This window comes from Andrena cerasifolii, chromosome 16, assembly GCF_050908995.1.
Source record: "Andrena cerasifolii isolate SP2316 chromosome 16, iyAndCera1_principal, whole genome shotgun sequence".
In the NCBI taxonomy this organism is placed as follows: domain Eukaryota; kingdom Metazoa; phylum Arthropoda; class Insecta; order Hymenoptera; family Andrenidae; genus Andrena; species Andrena cerasifolii.
Genome location: NC_135133.1, coordinates 1,888,274 through 1,905,381, shown reverse-complemented (window position 1 = coordinate 1,905,381; position 17,108 = coordinate 1,888,274). Strand labels below are relative to the sequence as shown.

At 42.9% G+C, this 17,108-nt stretch overlaps 1 protein-coding gene across 1 annotated transcript; it reads right to left on the bottom strand.

The window, feature by feature from the left end:
• Positions 1-578: 578 nt before the first annotated feature.
• On the bottom strand, positions 579-16,037 carry LOC143377879 (oxysterol-binding protein-related protein 2). Its single transcript, XM_076829678.1, has 9 exons — positions 15,313-16,037; positions 14,505-14,703; positions 14,314-14,423; positions 12,240-12,398; positions 11,934-12,134; positions 10,970-11,159; positions 10,591-10,707; positions 10,282-10,499; positions 579-6,507 (listed from the first exon to the last, which is right to left on the bottom strand). Exons 1-9 carry the CDS (start codon positions 15,342-15,344, stop codon positions 6,405-6,407), a joined length of 1,329 nt encoding a protein of 442 aa, XP_076685793.1. The 5' UTR covers positions 15,345-16,037; the 3' UTR covers positions 579-6,404.
• Between the last annotated feature and the right edge of the window lie 1,071 nt (positions 16,038-17,108).

Sequence of the window (17,108 nt, the reverse complement as noted above, 5' to 3'; positions counted from 1 at the left end):
GAATGTAATTTTTAGTTGTTCCACCCCTTTATGAATGGTGCCGAAAGTAATAGATCCGCTGTACTCATAGGGAGTCTAATAATTCACCTCATCGATAGTAGAATACGAAATGTAATGTGATCAAACATTGGAACTTGTATTTTAAGTAAAACGCTACATATAAATATCAAAATACACCCTGATAGCCAGATCTGGGCAGCAGAATCTGACATCAGAACCGTAGTCGTCTGTGTCCGCAGATGGCTGCGTTCTGAGGTGCAGAGCCTGATGTCAGCTCAACAGCTGATCCGCAGCAGATTCTGCCGTCTGCTACGGTTCTGACGTCAGACTCTGCGCTCTCATGCCAGAGCCAGACCCTGCTACCAATCTGATGTCAGACTGGAGACAGATGATTATCAGGGCATGCAATTATACTTTACATTCATCTCAGTTTCAAGAATAAAGTCTGCGCACCCTGTGTTTGTACATCATTATTTTCTTGCTTTGCGCTCTGGATTTAGGTACCTCTTGACTCAATTGCCACGAATATACAAGCTAATCTGTATTTGTAACGTTGCAGTGGAGGGAACAAGCGGGGATCTTTCTTTACAACATTTATTTCTAATACCTATGTATCTATGTACAGTTACATACACTCGTCTATGAAACGCAAATACAATAATAATCTACAGCACGAGAGCCCGATGGTTTTGCTCTTGTGAGTCGGTATTGGCGCTTTACAAGGTGTACACCTATCATTCCGGTTCTTATAGTTTAATGACAACTGGTATCATCGACGGATGCAAGACGATCGTTAAGACGTCCTACGGAAGCGAAAAGATGTTCCTTTTTATTGCATAACGGTCAATTCCTATACGTGTTACGATACATAGCGTATTGTTCGTTTTAAGATAATACTGATGGATGCTAACTCGCGTTAGCACGATGCGACTTCGTATACAGATAGTAGCGTACGGATGTATATTGATAACACATTTCGCTTTCGTGTTGCTACGCGGCAGCAGTTAAATAATTAGCCTTCAATCCCAAGGAAAATCTTCGCCATAAAATATCTAACTTGCATCCCGAAATGGGCGGACCGAAACGAAATATATATCATTTCAATTGTGACCCGTGCCGTTCGTAGATCTCACGATCATTTTAGTTCTCTGGTAAATAAGAATAATCAAGCATCTCGAATGGAACCTATCACGAAACGCAAAGGTACTCCTCGATTAGCCTAAAGTACACGCATTGAATACACACGTACACCTACTAACTGAGTGGTATCGCCTATCAATGCTTCCTCATAGTGTCTCACTGATACCGGATCTTTTACTAAGCGAACACACTGAAATGATCTCTTACGGTGAATCTTAAGGTCCCATGGGACGCTCGGTGCTGCTAGTTGGGTCGAATGTGCTTTAAACTCGTACTGGCCTAAGTGTCCACATATCATCGCTTGGGCGAATCGTTAATAAACCGTGACCACTAACACTGCTGGACGACAGTTACACGCTAACGATAAGCTCGAACTAAACACTATTGTATTACGCGTTAAGCTGGCAGAGATTCGTGAATACGTGTCGTTAAAGATACCGAAGGAGCAGTTAGCACGTTATCGTTTCGCGTTGGCACCGTTGAGTATCAAACATTCTGATCTGTCTATCGTCTAGGGCGTAGACTCTGCGCTATTTAACACGCTCGCTGTGGGAGTTAACACTTTGCACTCTAAAGGCGATCCCTAGTTGCTAATTCAGCGCAACAACCCGAATGATGGACTGAATGGCCAAGGTAACGGTTACTGCAATTGTCTTTTATCGTTGCACCGAAGATTTGTGAATCTATTGCGCGTGAACGTCTCATAATACTGCGGTATTTTATCGGTTGCCATAAAAGGGGCAATTAACGTAGGTACGATAAAATAAGCTACGAGTACAAAGTGTGAATTCAGTATTGACGTATCTTGTATAATTTTCTAAAAGATTAGAAAATATGCATCGTAAATAACAAAGACCCAGAAATATAGGAGTTATGATTTGCAGTAGGAGTGCACGAGGTTGGAGTCACAGAATACGTTCAGGTTTTGTATGTAGTTTGCAGCGTGCATAAATAATGCACCAAACACAGCGCTTATTGTTGATAAATATCCGACAAAACGGAGTTGAGAGTTCAGTCTTTTCCAGACACTGGATGTGCGCAGTCATACGTAAGCATGAAACCGTACCAGCTGTAAAGCCGAGTGTATCCAGCGAAGCGGACTCACGTTCCTCAATGTCCGCGAGCATTTTTCGCAGCCGGTGGATACTCGACTTACTATACAATATTATACAATGTATACAGTAATTCCAGATGTACGGGTACATTTTTACTTATTTCTCATTATTCCTACGATTATTTACCTAAAGTGGCCTCATTCTTAGGTATAAACCCATATGCAGCATTTACAAAAGACAGAACTCTGATTTCCTCGGGAAACTTTAAGTAGTACCCTCCGTGCGTTTTCTATTAGTTTCGTTGCTGCACTATGAACGCGTACGGTATACACATGTCCTTCCCTTCTATTCAGCGAACGCGGTAAAAAGAAAGAAAGAAATATGAAACGGTTCTACAATTAGCAATGGCAATGAAAAATTGGAAAATAACTGTCTGGTGAGAGTCTGGAGCTAGGCGACGCCGGTAAATTAATCAGAGACTACCTAATATCAACGGATCTTAAGGCATGGTTAAACATGTGCAATGCGCGCTACAGAACACGTCGAATGCATCAGAAAGAACTGTACAGTCTTCCACGGGATAGACCTACCCACCATACTGTTTTGCTGCCTCGGTGAGAGCGAGGACCTTTGGACCCTAGATATATGTCGAAAATAAGCAAATAGGTGTCCGAGCGTTTCTGCCAATGGGCCTTAATATTAGAGATATTTACATGGAAATTATTAAAAATTTCATAGTGACCGTGGGGTTTTAATGGGTAAAAATCCCACACTACCCTGGCGCCCCCGGGGGGATTTCCCTCTGAAGGAGTCGGGGTGCTTTTTGATGACTTTCTCAAGTTAAAAAAAAAATTATAAAAGAATAATGTATAAAAAAAATGTATAAAGTTCTTTTTTAACGTGGAGACAACTCCAAAAGGCACCTCGAAGCCTCCAGAAGGAAATCTTCCGTGGACGCCAGGGTAGTGTGGGATTTTTACCCACTAAAACCTCACGGCCACTATGAGATTTTTAATAATTTACATGTAAATATGTTTATTGTTAAGGCCCATTGGCAGAAACGCTCGGACACCTATTTACTTATTTTCGACATAGATCCAGCGTGCCAAAGCTCATCAAAATCGGTGTCTACCTCATGGTGTCCTAACCTTGTAAGTAGTAGATCGCCCGTTGACAGCCGAGAGCAATAAAACCGACGGGTCAGATAAAATAGCCAGTACAGAAAAATAAAATGTTCATGTTTTTGATAAATGTTGTTGAAAGTATTACCAATGGATTTTTTAGGGTTTCCCGATGGAAATGAGTCCAAACATGGAGCAATTCGGTCCATTTTCAGTGAACGTAGCGTGTGCCCTAATTATATATTCATAATAAAAAATAGACCGAATTGCTTCGTGTTTGGACTCATTTTCGTCGACAAAAACTCTCGAATCCATTGGTAATATTCTCATCCAGGTGTAATGAGAAATATGAACATTTTTGTATTCAATACTGGATGACTGAAGTCACTTATTTAGTGGTAACTACTTACTTTCCCTGCCTCGGATCATGGAGAATTCTCCGGTCCATATTTTTTTTCTATAATCCGAGGACTATCTGTTTGTTATCATGAATTTGAAACCCTAATTAGGGTAGAAATGCCTAATTTTCCGGCTCACATAATATATACAGGGAAATAGAAATATACAAATTGCTTGTTTAAAAGTAGTTCGATTTGCATGACATTTAGTATGATTTTCATCAGAAGAACATACGAAATCCATTGGTGTTACTTCCTTATCGATATGACAAATAATAAAGAATTTCCTAATACGCCGAAATGAATATTTCACATTTTCACCCACGACTGCAGGGCGCGCCGACCTCAATTCGCTACGTTCGCCCGAAGATTCATACCTGTTTCAGAAAACAATAATTCTTTCTTTATCGTATCGATATGGAAGTGACACCAATAGATTCCTTATGTTTTTCCGATGAAAATCATACCAAATTTCATGTAAATCGGGCTATTTTTAACGAAGTTAAATGGAAACTATGAAAATCAATTTTTCATTTAATTTCCTTCATTATGCTCCGAATTACGTCGTTCTTGGTGTTAATTCCATCGGCGAAACACGAGGAATCGAATGGCGTCGTGTTCGCAGAGATCTGATGAGAAATACGGAAATCCTGGACATTTCTTCGTCGAAAGCCATAAAATTCGGTGCGGTACCACGGAGGTTGACCTCGCCACGGGGTACGCGCGCCATTACAGATATATGGACGTGGTTTTCACTGCGCACAGTGTTCGGCCGCGCGATGCGCGCCTTTGCACATGTTCAACCTTGCCTTCACGAAAACAGCGACGATCATTATTATTGCTCGTTCTATGCGTGATTGTAAAGCCTTCCTCGGTGACTATTTAGGCTAACCAGGCGGCGATCACGGTTGTCAGCCATCTTCCCGTGCGTATAGTCGCCCTAAATTATTATCATACTTTAGATACAAGTGTATAATACAGTCGCTGTATGTACAGAAACCTACCAGTCGAAAGCTAATGGGTATCGGTTATCCAGAAAGGAGGCTCCTTAGTCCACATACGGCCAGGCTAAAGCAAGATGCACACAAAAACGAAATAGCAAATCGTGTGTTAAGCAAGAACATTCGCTGTATTTGTTTACACTTTACATTATCTCTGCATATGGTACCATCACTGCCGCATCATACGCCACACCACCCGTCACTTTACTTTCGCGTGCATCTTGCCTAACAATTGTTCGTACTCGTTTTTTTTCTTTTTTATAAAAATAGTGTCAGAAGTGATCTCGTGGCTACGCGTTACAATCGTAAAAACGAACATGTGAGAAAGATACGGTCGCTGCGATTTTCCTTTCCCAAGTGGTACCCAACGAGGGGGGGTTTCGAGCGGAGGCGTGCAATGACGCTTTCAACGGGGCTCTCTCGTGTTTGTTATAAAAAAGTTTACGGCGATAGTTCTCCGCGGTATGTACAGCAAACGTCGGATAACGGATGGACTTTGTGCTTTAATCCTGACAGGCGCGAGAAACGCGCTAGACGTTCCTCTGCCGCGGTGATAATCACGCGAGAATGATTCGTTCGCTGGCACCCGCGGGATTTCACATGTAGACATCGATCTATAGGCGTTTATATTAATCGACGCGATCCCCTAGAACTGCCATCATCATGGCAGCCATGTGTCTCGCGTTTCAACAGCGATCAGCTCCGACGCGTCCACGCGTTTCCGCTTCGTCGTCGAAACGGCCTGCCTAATTTCTGCTAGCTTCCTCGACAGTTCTCGACGAACGAGCACCCGAGCAAGCTTGGCTGTCTATCTACAAATGTGTATAGCACGTACGACCCGCATACGGAGTTACCTACGAGGCGTAAGCTAGCTTGTATGAGTTAAGGGATTCCTGGGATTGATTCTCTCTTAATCTTCCGAGCGATCGCTTTTGCCGGAAAAGCTTCGTACAAAGCGAAATTTCACCTTCCTTTGCTTTCAAAGCCAGCATTCGGGGACTCTCCAACAATACTTTCGATACTTGCTAGAAAATATCGACGTGAAAGCACACCAAATTGGCGGGAAAACACGCCGAAGCCACTAAAACATTGTTAGTTTCAATTTTCAGGTTATGTTCGGCGATTGTATCGTGACAGTTCGAATGCTGTTCGAATTCACGCGAACGAGATGTGTATGCGACACGAACACACACTGTCGCGAAGAAATGTATGGAATGTGCAAAAACAAAGGATTCGTTCCTCGCGAAAGAAGAGTTATGTTCGTCCGGGATAATCGGGCGATTCCTAACCTCGAAAATCGATTGTGCACTGTGCAGCTGGTATGGATTACGCGGAAGTCAAAGGTAATTTTCTGTGATGCATAAGAGCTCTTCTCTTTTTACCGTTCCCTTCGGCTTCGATAGGTGTGGTCGAGCGTTTAGGTGCCATGCTTACACCTCGTACGAGCTAATTACTTTCTAATATTCATAGCTATGACAGCGACACAGACAGTAAGATTCCCTTAGATCGATTAGAAAACAGCGTTCGACCAACGGTAGAAGATTCAAACGATATAAACTTTAGGGCAACCAGCTTAATATTCTTTACGCGCTGTAACAAGAATTTTGTACGAACTCTTCTCGCCGTGCAAGCGCGTAGCTGTCTTGTCGTTTGTTGCTTGCTACGGCGGGAGAGGGGTTCTCGCGTCCATTAAAATATATCTTCCACGTTGGAGTAATTGCGGTCCCAATATCCTCCGCAGTACAGCCAGTCCTCCTGGCCCGTGTACGGATTGATGCCTAATTGAAACCACCTGTAGCGCAGGAAAAATTTACACACTGTAAGTACATTAGGTAAGTGTATCTAACATAAAGTGACCAGACATCCCGGATCATGGGGGCTGACCCGGATTTGAGTTGTTTGTCCTGCATTGAAAACTGTCCCGAATAGTGTCCCGGATTGGACATGTAACCTTCTCAACATTTTCGCAGTGGCACAAAGTTACTGTTTCCTCTACTTCACACGGTATAAAGAATTCTATAAGAACATTTCAAGTAATGAAGATTTATTTTAAAAAAATCGCTCTGCGGGAAAATAGCTATAAATAATGTATTTATTTAATATTTTTTATATTGATGGTTATTTATATAGTTAATATAAATATATATCCATATAGTTATTTTTGATATTCTAAATAGTTAATTTTTTGTTATGAAAAAAGTGTTTGTAATTTTGTTTCAATTTATCAGAAGTATGTCTTTATTATACATATTATTAAGTAAACTAAGAAAATGGTATCCTCACGAATGTGTTAATATTGTTTTTTACACGTCCAGCATTCCAACATGAAACATCTGGTCACTTTAGAATCTAACATCACGTAAGTAGCACTTAATATCACCACTGAAAAGAATTTCAGGGAATCTTTACAGTCTGAAGATTTGTTGAACCGTGACAATTTTACATCACGTTGGGGGAAGCTAAGTTTAAAAATTCTATGAATACGTACATGAATATTTACTGGGAATATCTAATTAATCACATGCTTTAGCGGTAAACTTGTCGATTAGCATGGCCATCACACTACTAGAGTTTTCCCTATCCGTTGCATGCCCACCGCTTCGTTGGCTTCGAGCACCCTCTTCCACGCAACACCATAGCATCCATGGTGCTGCGTGGAAGGGGGTGCTCGAAGCCAACGAAGCGACGGGCATGCAACGGATAGGGAAAACTCTAGTAATGTGCGTGTAGGATCGTATCTTTAAGGTGAAATTCCACGGCGCGTGGCTCGCCGTCTCGCCGAACCTGGGCGAGCCGAGCCGAGCCGAGCCGACTCGCCGAGTACGTGCCGTGGAACTTTACCTTTAGAACCTAAGGGCTGTGATGCCAGATCGGGGACGGGTTCCCTCGAGAATTTCCCCCACCTCGCGCACACTACGCCGGAGCTGCGTGTCCGTGAGTTGGACTCAGAAGCGCCGAGCTCACGGACACGCTGCTCCGGCGTAGTATGCGCGAGGTGGGGGAAATTCTCGAGGGAACCCGTCCCCGATCTGGCATCACAGCCTAAGGGCACATTACTAGAGTTTTCCCTATCCGTGGCATGCCCGCCGGTTCATTGGCTTCGAGCACCCCCTTCCACGCAGCACGCGTCCTCGGACCGCCCACCTGGACTTCGCTGCGCTATAGCATGTATGCGCTGTAGCGAACCGATGTGAGTTTGGGGATACCAAAAATGAGACTGCGATTACAGACATCGCGCGACGGCGTGCAACAATTTTGTTTCTTTTCTGTATTCGTCGAAAACAAACATAAATGTAAAGGCGGAAAAACACTGTCTTCGCGTCACGTGAGCTCACGTGTTATCACGTTGACAAATTTAAACCGTGATATCATGCTTAGAAATATACTATTGTCATGTTACAATATTTTGGTAATACTTAAGTAAAAGGTAATCCTCACCGATTTCGATAGCCTTGAAATATGCTGTCGGGAGCATGATTCGGAACATTTTTTCCTGTACATGTTACCGTCGCACGGCTTTAGTTTCCGAGATATTCGCAAAAGATATTGTTAACAAGGAGTCACATGAGGTCACGTGAGCCGATAATGTGTGGATTTACAGAAAATAAAAACGTAGGTACTATCACGTGTGAAGATGGTGATGTGAAGTGATACGCATAAGCTAATTTCAGTATGGTTCTGATACATTAAAACACCGTATAAAATCAAGTAAGTAAAATGGCATCGCACACTTTTTGTCCGTGACGTGAGTTTATGTGATAGCACGTGAGCTCACATGACGTGATAACAGTGTGTTTCCGCCTTTAGGCCGAGCGACGGTAACATGTATAGGGAAAAGTTGTTCAGAATCATGCCTCCGAAAACATATTTCAAGGTCATCGAAATCGGTGAGGGGCATGCTAATCGATAAGTTTACCACTCGCACTAATCAAGACCTACAGTATGATTCTCCAGCTAGAGTCGACAAATGCCGTGTCGCCAGCAACAACGCGCCTCGCTGAGTTTCGGGGCCTTCGACGCTCGAGACCAGCGGGCCCATACAATGTTGCGCACTAACAAGGGGAGGACAGGGTGTGATAGACATCGATTTTTATGAGCCTTGGCAAGATGGATCTATGTCGAAAATAAGTAAATAGGTGTCCGAGCGTTTAAGCCAATAGGCCTTAATAATAGTGATATTTACATGTAAATTATTAAATATTTCATAGTGGCCGTGGTGTTTGAGTGGGTAAAAATCCCACATTACCCTGGCGCCCCTGGGGAATTTCCTTCTGGAGACGTCAAGGTTCCTTTTGAAGATTTTCTCAAGTTAGAAAAAAAATTTATAAAAAAAAATAATTCATAATTTTTCTAATAAATTTAAAAAAGGCCTAACCCTGTCCTCCGCTAGTAAGCAGTGACGAACTTTGAGTTTTCGCGTTTCTCATCAGATCTTTACGAAAGTTGCGTCAATCGATTCTTTATGTTTGCCCGATGACAATGACTCCAAAAACGACATAATTCGGACCATAATTAAAGAAATTACACGAAAAATTGATTTGCATAACGTAAAATTAACTTCGTTAAAAATAGTCCGATTTACATGATATTTGGTATGATTTTCATCGGAAAAACCTAAGGAATCCATTGATGCTACCGCCATATCGATTCGATGAAGAATAAAAAAAATTCTTAATATGCTGTAGTGAATACGTTTCACGTTCGACCGCGCGGTATCGTTCAGGCGATGATTCACAGCTTATGCGAAAAATTGAACTCTCTATGTTTCCTTATGTTTTTCCGATGAAAATCATACCAAATATCATGCAAATCGGACTGTTTTTAATCAAGCTAATTTTACATTATGAAAATCAATTTTTCGTGGAATTTCCTTGATTATGATCAGAATTTTGTCGTTTCGGGGCCATTTCCATCGAAAAAACATAAATAAGAAATGGATTGACATTCAAGATCCTGATTTGTACTTGTCTTGCTATTTAAAAATCTTTAGATTTCAACAGTTTTAGGCTAACATACATGACACACACACACTTTCGTTTTTATCTAAGGTTAATCAGGAACAAAAATAGCAATCCCTCTTCAATTTTACAGAACAAGGGTACTATTGTGGGAATTGTTAACCTGTTAACCCGAAAGGTTCTCAACCAGAAATTCCCTGTGTGCGTGTACCGATAAATCAGCAACGACGAGTTAACTCGACTTGTTCAGAGCAAATTCGAATATGTTTTTCTGTATTTCTGTTATAATACAATAATATAGTGATGAAATTGAAGACAAAAATTCCGGAATATTATTAATTATATTAAAAATAATATAAACATGATGAGGGCAAGACAAAAATAAAAAAGTAAAGTTCCTTGTTATTGCAATAAAAAACGAAAAAACGAAAAAGCGAAACGTAAATAAGATAAATAAATATACCTAGTGATATATCATCAGAAGATATAATACCTTCGAAGTGGGAATGGAAAATTTTAAATGACGAGTTAACTCGCGTTGGCCAAAAGCTGACGAAATTTATCAGTTTCATTATGCCTGTGTCATCATGTATTTCTTCATTCCATACCTGGGCGTCCATTCCTGTCCCTTCTTGTGCTTTCGAGCTTTACGCGACTCCCGTTGCTTATCCTCGAGCCTCGCTTTTTCGGCCCCTGCGCCATCGTGATCACCGTTCTCCAATTTCCTGATGTCCGGCCTCAATCTGGAATCCGTCGGGTACACCACTTTCTCCAGTGCTGGTGTCAGTTCGTTTAGCGACATCGCGAACGTTGTGAACTGGTAATACTGAAAGCCGATCCGTAAATGTTAACCATTGACCGTGTACACCGATAAATTTAGCTCCTTTGTTGATTGCAACTAGCGTGCATTGACTTGCCTCTGAACTATTGGGCGGCCTTGGAGCAGCTTCCCAAAGGGTAACAGATCCAGGGATATCGTCGATTGTTGGAATGTCTTCTCCATCTATACTTGCTGATGGATCATCGATAGCGTCCTTGAATAAAAACGAAAAGAGATTACGCCTGTAGATGCAATGGATGCTGTATTATTTCTGAAATCTACGAAATTATATGGTGAAAAAATGGTTTTCATTAAATGCATTACATTTGGGTACTAGAAATCTTGAAACAAAATCTGTGGATTTATATCTTTTTTTGTATTTTCAGTGACTTCTTTAAATGCGATAACTACATTCACGTGCACTCTTCGGCCGTCTTTTTAAAGAGTAAAGCAGCTGTGATTAATATTTTAAGTACCTGATGGGAGGGCTTAAAAGCTCCGACCTTGAGACTGTGCAGCTTCGCTAGGACTTTCTTATGCCCCGGGCTACCCTGAGGACTCTTTGCTTCGCGTTTCACCCTCTCCAGAGCTTCTTCGTACGACGAAGGTTGGCACACCTTCATCCTCTCTGTCCATTTTCCGTAAAGGAACAGCAGCTTCCTCTTTCTAAACAGAAAACAAGTTTCTTCGAACGATTTCTCTTTATCAAAGACGACGTTCCTTTTCATCGACACTTTACATAAAGCTCCACACAGTAGGCAGAGACCATTGACGTAAATTTCTTACTAACGTTCGCGTATTTACTAGCGATCTCAAGAAGCTAATTCGAGTAGTGTTCCAAGATCTATCCGAATATTTATGTTTGTAGCCACTTTGAATATAAAAGAATGCTCATCTCAGATATGTGTTTAAAACTTTAATTCTAATAATATTCAAAGTTAAACTTTTGATCCGCCATCTAAAATATTTGTCTCGAAAACTGCAACAATTTAACAAATTTTGAAAAGAAAAAAAAAATTCACGGCAGCTCATACGCGCGTTACAAGTTACAACCACGACACTTTCCTGGATCGAACAGTTCAAAATTCCGTATATTCACTACTGACAATTTTCAAGACCTTTTAACAACCGTTCCTCTTCACTTCTTTCATCCAAAGTTCATAGTCCCAACATAACATAAAATTTACAATCGACGAAAAATTGCTGTTAAGTAAAATCTGTATCTTCATATTAAGGGCCTAAAACAATTAAAACTCATTCATTTCTACCTGCTACCCGTGTATGTATGCCGCATGCTCGAAAAGAGTCAGTGATCGTGGTGTGGAGTCTCTATCGACGCAGCGCGGAACGGTTGGCTAACGATTCGCGATTGGACTGGCGATACCGAGGATCGTTTCTACTCTTACTGATCCAAGTGATTATAAACTGTTACCAGCTTACTCTTGGTCCGTTATAAAGCCTTCGACGCGGTGAAGGTCCTTCCCGTTGCAACTGGCGCTCTTGAACGAGAGTGATGCCTTTAAGTTCGCTCCGCCGCTTTGTTTGATATCCAGCGAGCCGAGTTGCTCCATCCATAATTGGCCCACCAACACGTTATGAAGTATGCAGTTGATGTTCTGCCAAGTGTAGGCTTCCTTCCATCTACATGCACACGATTCGCCGTTTAATAACACTTTTCCTCCCACCGCCACTCAGCATAAGCTAGCTCGCAGAAACTCGAACGTAAGCAGCGCATAAGGCACTCACTTGGGCAGTTCGACGGTGACAATGCCTTTCGGATGTATCTCTATCGATTTACCCCAGAATTTCAATTTCGGGTGTATACTGCCGTGGAAGATGAAGTCCTCGCTATCGGCGTGGAACGCGGACACTGGAGGATGATGGGACACTTGCTCGCAAACTATCCTGAAGGGAGAATTTTTGTGCTCTATACTTATGAATAGATGATCGCTTTGCGTGAAGAATCACCTCTTTTCTTCGAAAACTTTATCTTAACTTCTTACTGAGGGAGCTCGATTTATTGGCATGGAGATATTGCCTTTAGCAGCCATTAGATACTGAACGAAAAGTTTAAACATAAAGTTTCAATGGAGACCTGTTTATATGCAGATCCAGTAATCCCCTGGACTTGTATAAAATTGACGTAAGTGGAGTAATTAGTGAACTTTTTGAAATCTAGATTATTATAAATAATTCCCTCGTAAGCAAGGGAAAATACCCAACCCGAAAATTCAAAAAATCATGAAACTTTGGGGATATGTAGAGGATATATAGATAAGTAAGGTAAGTTGGGGTAATAAGGCCCACCTAAGGTTCTATAATTTTTTTTAAAAAAACTTTTTCATATTTTTGAAAATTTTTTTTTTTATAAAAATCTATGGACATTAAACTATACACTGTAATATTTGTAACAATATAGGTACAAAATAAATACGGAAATTAATGGGATTTTAAAAACCTTGTAAACGGGCGTTATTTCCTGTAGTGGAGGTAATAAGGCCCACCTATTTAATATGTACAATTCGGGCAAACAAAGACATCATCGATCTCAGGTGTGAGCCCAACGCATTCCTCGCGTATCCAGGTGACACATGACACGCTGTCGCATATCTGTCTTGAATGCAGTTCTGCATAATTTGCAAAACCAACTGTCTGCAGAGTCCACGTTTTCTCTGGAGGTGGATGGCATGGGCTCTTGTTCACACACTCTTGTCTTTTTTCTTCCGGTTGAAGTGGTACGTGCTTTGGGGCTCTTCTCAATATCAGTCCTGCTTTGGAAGAGGAGCGACAAGAAATAAACCCCACTTAATATTTTGGTGGGCCTTATTATCTGCTTTGTCACTTCCTCATTGCCGAGGTTATATGTTAAACGTGCACTTTACAAAATCATCAATTTTTGGGAAGTATGTTGCCAACATATATACTTATTATAGTTGTACAGTAATTGGATAATGCGTACTTCTAATACAAAGCCAAGAAACCAACGTGATTCTTATAACTGCAGCGACGCCAGTTGCGGAGGAAGCATTTGTTGAATTTACAGCCGGCAAATGTTATATTAATCGCGTGGGGGTTCTTCGAGTGACATTTCGTATGTAGTAAAAGCAATAGATGGCATTAACTAGATTGTGGATTGACCTACCAAGGATAAATTACAGGTGGGCCTTATATCCTCCTGGGCCTTATTACCCGAACTTACCTTATTACGCATTTTCTTGCTGCCTTAAATATTCGACTATTTTCCAATTTTGTGTTATAACTCGCGAACTGTAAATTACCAAATGATAGCCCTAATTAAAAGAAGTAACTTTTGTCCAAAAACTTTTTTTCTATCTCTTATAGTTCGTGAGTTACAACAAAAAATCCAAAAGTAGCCGGATTTTCAGCTGTCAATTTCACCTCCTTAGAGTGAATTTGGACAGCAAAAGAAATACCTAATACACATCTATATATCCTCTACATATCCCCAAAGTTTCATATTTTTTTGCATTTCCGGGTTGGGGAGGATCTTTCCTTGTTAGTTCCAACTTTGAGAAGGTATAAATTTAATATAACCCGAACGAGGTTGCACTTTTTACAAGAACTCGACAAAGGGTGAAACAACGCGTCGCAAATAAGAACACCACAAGTACAAATCAATGTGAGTTAGAAGGACATACATCGAGGGATGATCGTATTCCATAAAAAGGAGCATTTATGATTTGAATTTGTTCCAGTGAATTCCCGTACCCTCGTACAATTCTTGTACTCATTGCACAACGCCGTGGTAAGTAATAACGGTGCGCAAAATGTCTGGTGACCCGCATGCTCGAATAGTTACCGAAAGTCCTCGTGCTCGAGTTCGTACGTCTCCCCCAGTATGGGATTGAAGGGTTTGCCAAGCCTCTCCCAGTTCGAGGCCAAAGCGCTGACAGCAAAGGCGGCAACGTACTATAACGTGTCATAATGAACGATATAGATCGTCCTCCTTCCAGATGAATGAATATTTAATGGTTGAAAAGCTAGGCTCACCTGTAGCCTCCCGATGGGAGTTTCTTCCTGAGCGGCTAGCTTGAGCAGCTTGGCATACTCCATGTACTCGGCAACGCGTTGGAGGAAGGAGAGGGGTTCGTTAAAAATGACTGGCATGGCGATTTTACTAAGATCCTTACCCAGTGACAGCACTGAGCAGAGATTCACTTCTGAGTGACCAGGAACTGGTAACGTTGTTCTTAAAGAAATAACGACATCCTGCTGTTATGATCTCAGTAACGATCTTTATCGGCGTAAGTTAAATACAGACTACTTGCACTGATGTTGACTATCAGTTACACTAAAACAGTCGAATATAATACTTGAAATTCAGCAGAAGAACGAACTGAAGCGTACAAAAGCTTATCAACGTAATAGGCAAAACGTAATCGATCGCCCTACAAAGGAGTTGTTTTGGCAACAGCACGCAATCGGAATCAATAAATCAGCTACAATCTGACAGGCCACGGACATCGATTACGTAATTCACAATCAAGCCCAGCAAACAGCGACGATTGTTGACCACCAAACGTACGACCCATTCGATTCCACCCCCCAGGAAGTCTCGCGGAACCGTAACACTCGCGATCTCAGCGAGGAGCGCATCGTTATTGTACTTTGCCAGCAGGCATCCGTCTTTACAGAGCAACAATCGTCGAACGCTCAACAAGATCGTCGCGAAGACTGAAGGTCCGTCGGCCTCGGATGCTTCTGAGAAGCATCAGCTCCGTCGCGGTCCCGATCGAATAGTCGGCTTTCCCGGCCGAAAATTAGTCCCGTGCATCAGAGCGACGTGAACGTCACGCACCTGTACGGCCCCTGTATCCTTTCGTTGGCCATTATACGGGGCTGTCGTGAATATCGCGCAGCCTATTGTCCGGCTGGGTAACGGCCCTTATCGCGGGATGGGACTCGTCACGTTCTTTGATCCACCCTCGCTTGCTGGTGATGTCCCGACGACCAACAACATCCGGCGATTACGTGAACCAAGGGCGGCTGACGGGAACGGGGGGGATGGTTGGATCACATTGCTCGGTACCTTGTCCTCTGATAGGCCTCCCGCGTGTACCCTCCTCCTCGTGCACAAAGCGACCAGCCACAAAGAACCGACACGGGCAAAGAGGGTGGAAAAGGCAGAGACAGAGGTGGGGGAGCGGAAGACACAAAGACGTCGCCTGGCGTTCTCCAAAAGGTGCACTGACTGTTATCACCGCGACATGGTTCAGAAGCCGGGGCGTAGGAACGTTAGTCAACCTAGGTGTCGGTCCAACGGAACACCTCGGTCGGTCGACATGTGCGTTCGCGCACCGTGTCACAGCGGCTTCTAAGTTTATATCGGATGGCGGAACTCGCGATCAGCTGTACGCCCGGATACTGCACGTTGGGTGTGCGGGCGTGACACAGGAGCCCTGGCGCACCCCCTTGTCCCTATCTGCGTCCTGCTCGCACCCTGCCACCACCCACGGCCAGAGCGGCACAGCTGTCTCTTTCCTGCCGCGCTATGCCCGCCAGAAAATATCAATAAATCCGAGCATGGTTGGTGTGGGCCATACCTTGCCCATTCCGTTGGACGTGGCGCGCCATTCGTTGCGCCCGGGACCGCGCACGCGCACCGACCGACGCAGCCGCGCGGAACGTCGCTGGTTGTCAGATTTGAATTTTCGTAGCAGCCAACCGCCGTTTCTCGTTGTGATCGCTCGGTCTGGCCGCTTAATTAATTCGGGCGCCGCGTTGTTTGGAGTGCGACGATTAAGCGGGCGGGTAATTTACGCGGTCCAGCGTGGGGGGAATTTTGCTCGGCGGCTAATTGCATCGTTGCTGTTGGGGGTGTAACGATATCAGGCGGAGATGGCTCGATAACAGCGCTGATGCACGGTGTAATTGATAAAGTAGTTACGTTGTTGTCGTCGTGTGACTGTAACTCGATTTCGATCAGTTCTGAGGGGACGCGTAGCAGGCCCGTTGTCTCGATGGGGATAAATAGCTCTCTGGCGATCTCGATATTCCTCCCGCGAATATCGTTCGTGCCACGCGCCTATTTTGCCAAACAATAGCACGCGATGAAGCTTTCACTGCAGTTTCAATGAAGTATGCATGGCGCGTGTTGATTGAATTCGTTCCCCGTTTTCATGGTACGGTAGCGACTGGGTGATTATTTTATCGAAAATTCCTCTCGTCTTTCGCGGACGAAGATCCGTTTGCGGGTCGGGCAACGTAATCGGATTGCACAATCGTCCGGTGGGATTATGGTTATCCTTTAAGTCTTTAAGTGCATTACACGTACTCGTATTGACGTGCACTGAAATGTGGATTAACCCTCGGGTGACGGATACGTTTTGACCCCTCCTAAATGTCAAACCACATCTGTTACTTATCGTTAGTATTATTTCTCGCAGAAAATAAGGATTTTAGAGCGCAACATCAGATTCTAATATAGAAGCTTATTCTGGGGTACGAATGAGTATTATTATGGGGTGAAATAGGCTCTGCAGTGGACTTGAGATTCAAGTAGCCGCTAACCAAGGGTTAAAATGCCAAAGAATTATAAATAAGCTAAATTTCGACCGTAAAACTTAACTACAGTGGTATCGGCGCACTGGATCG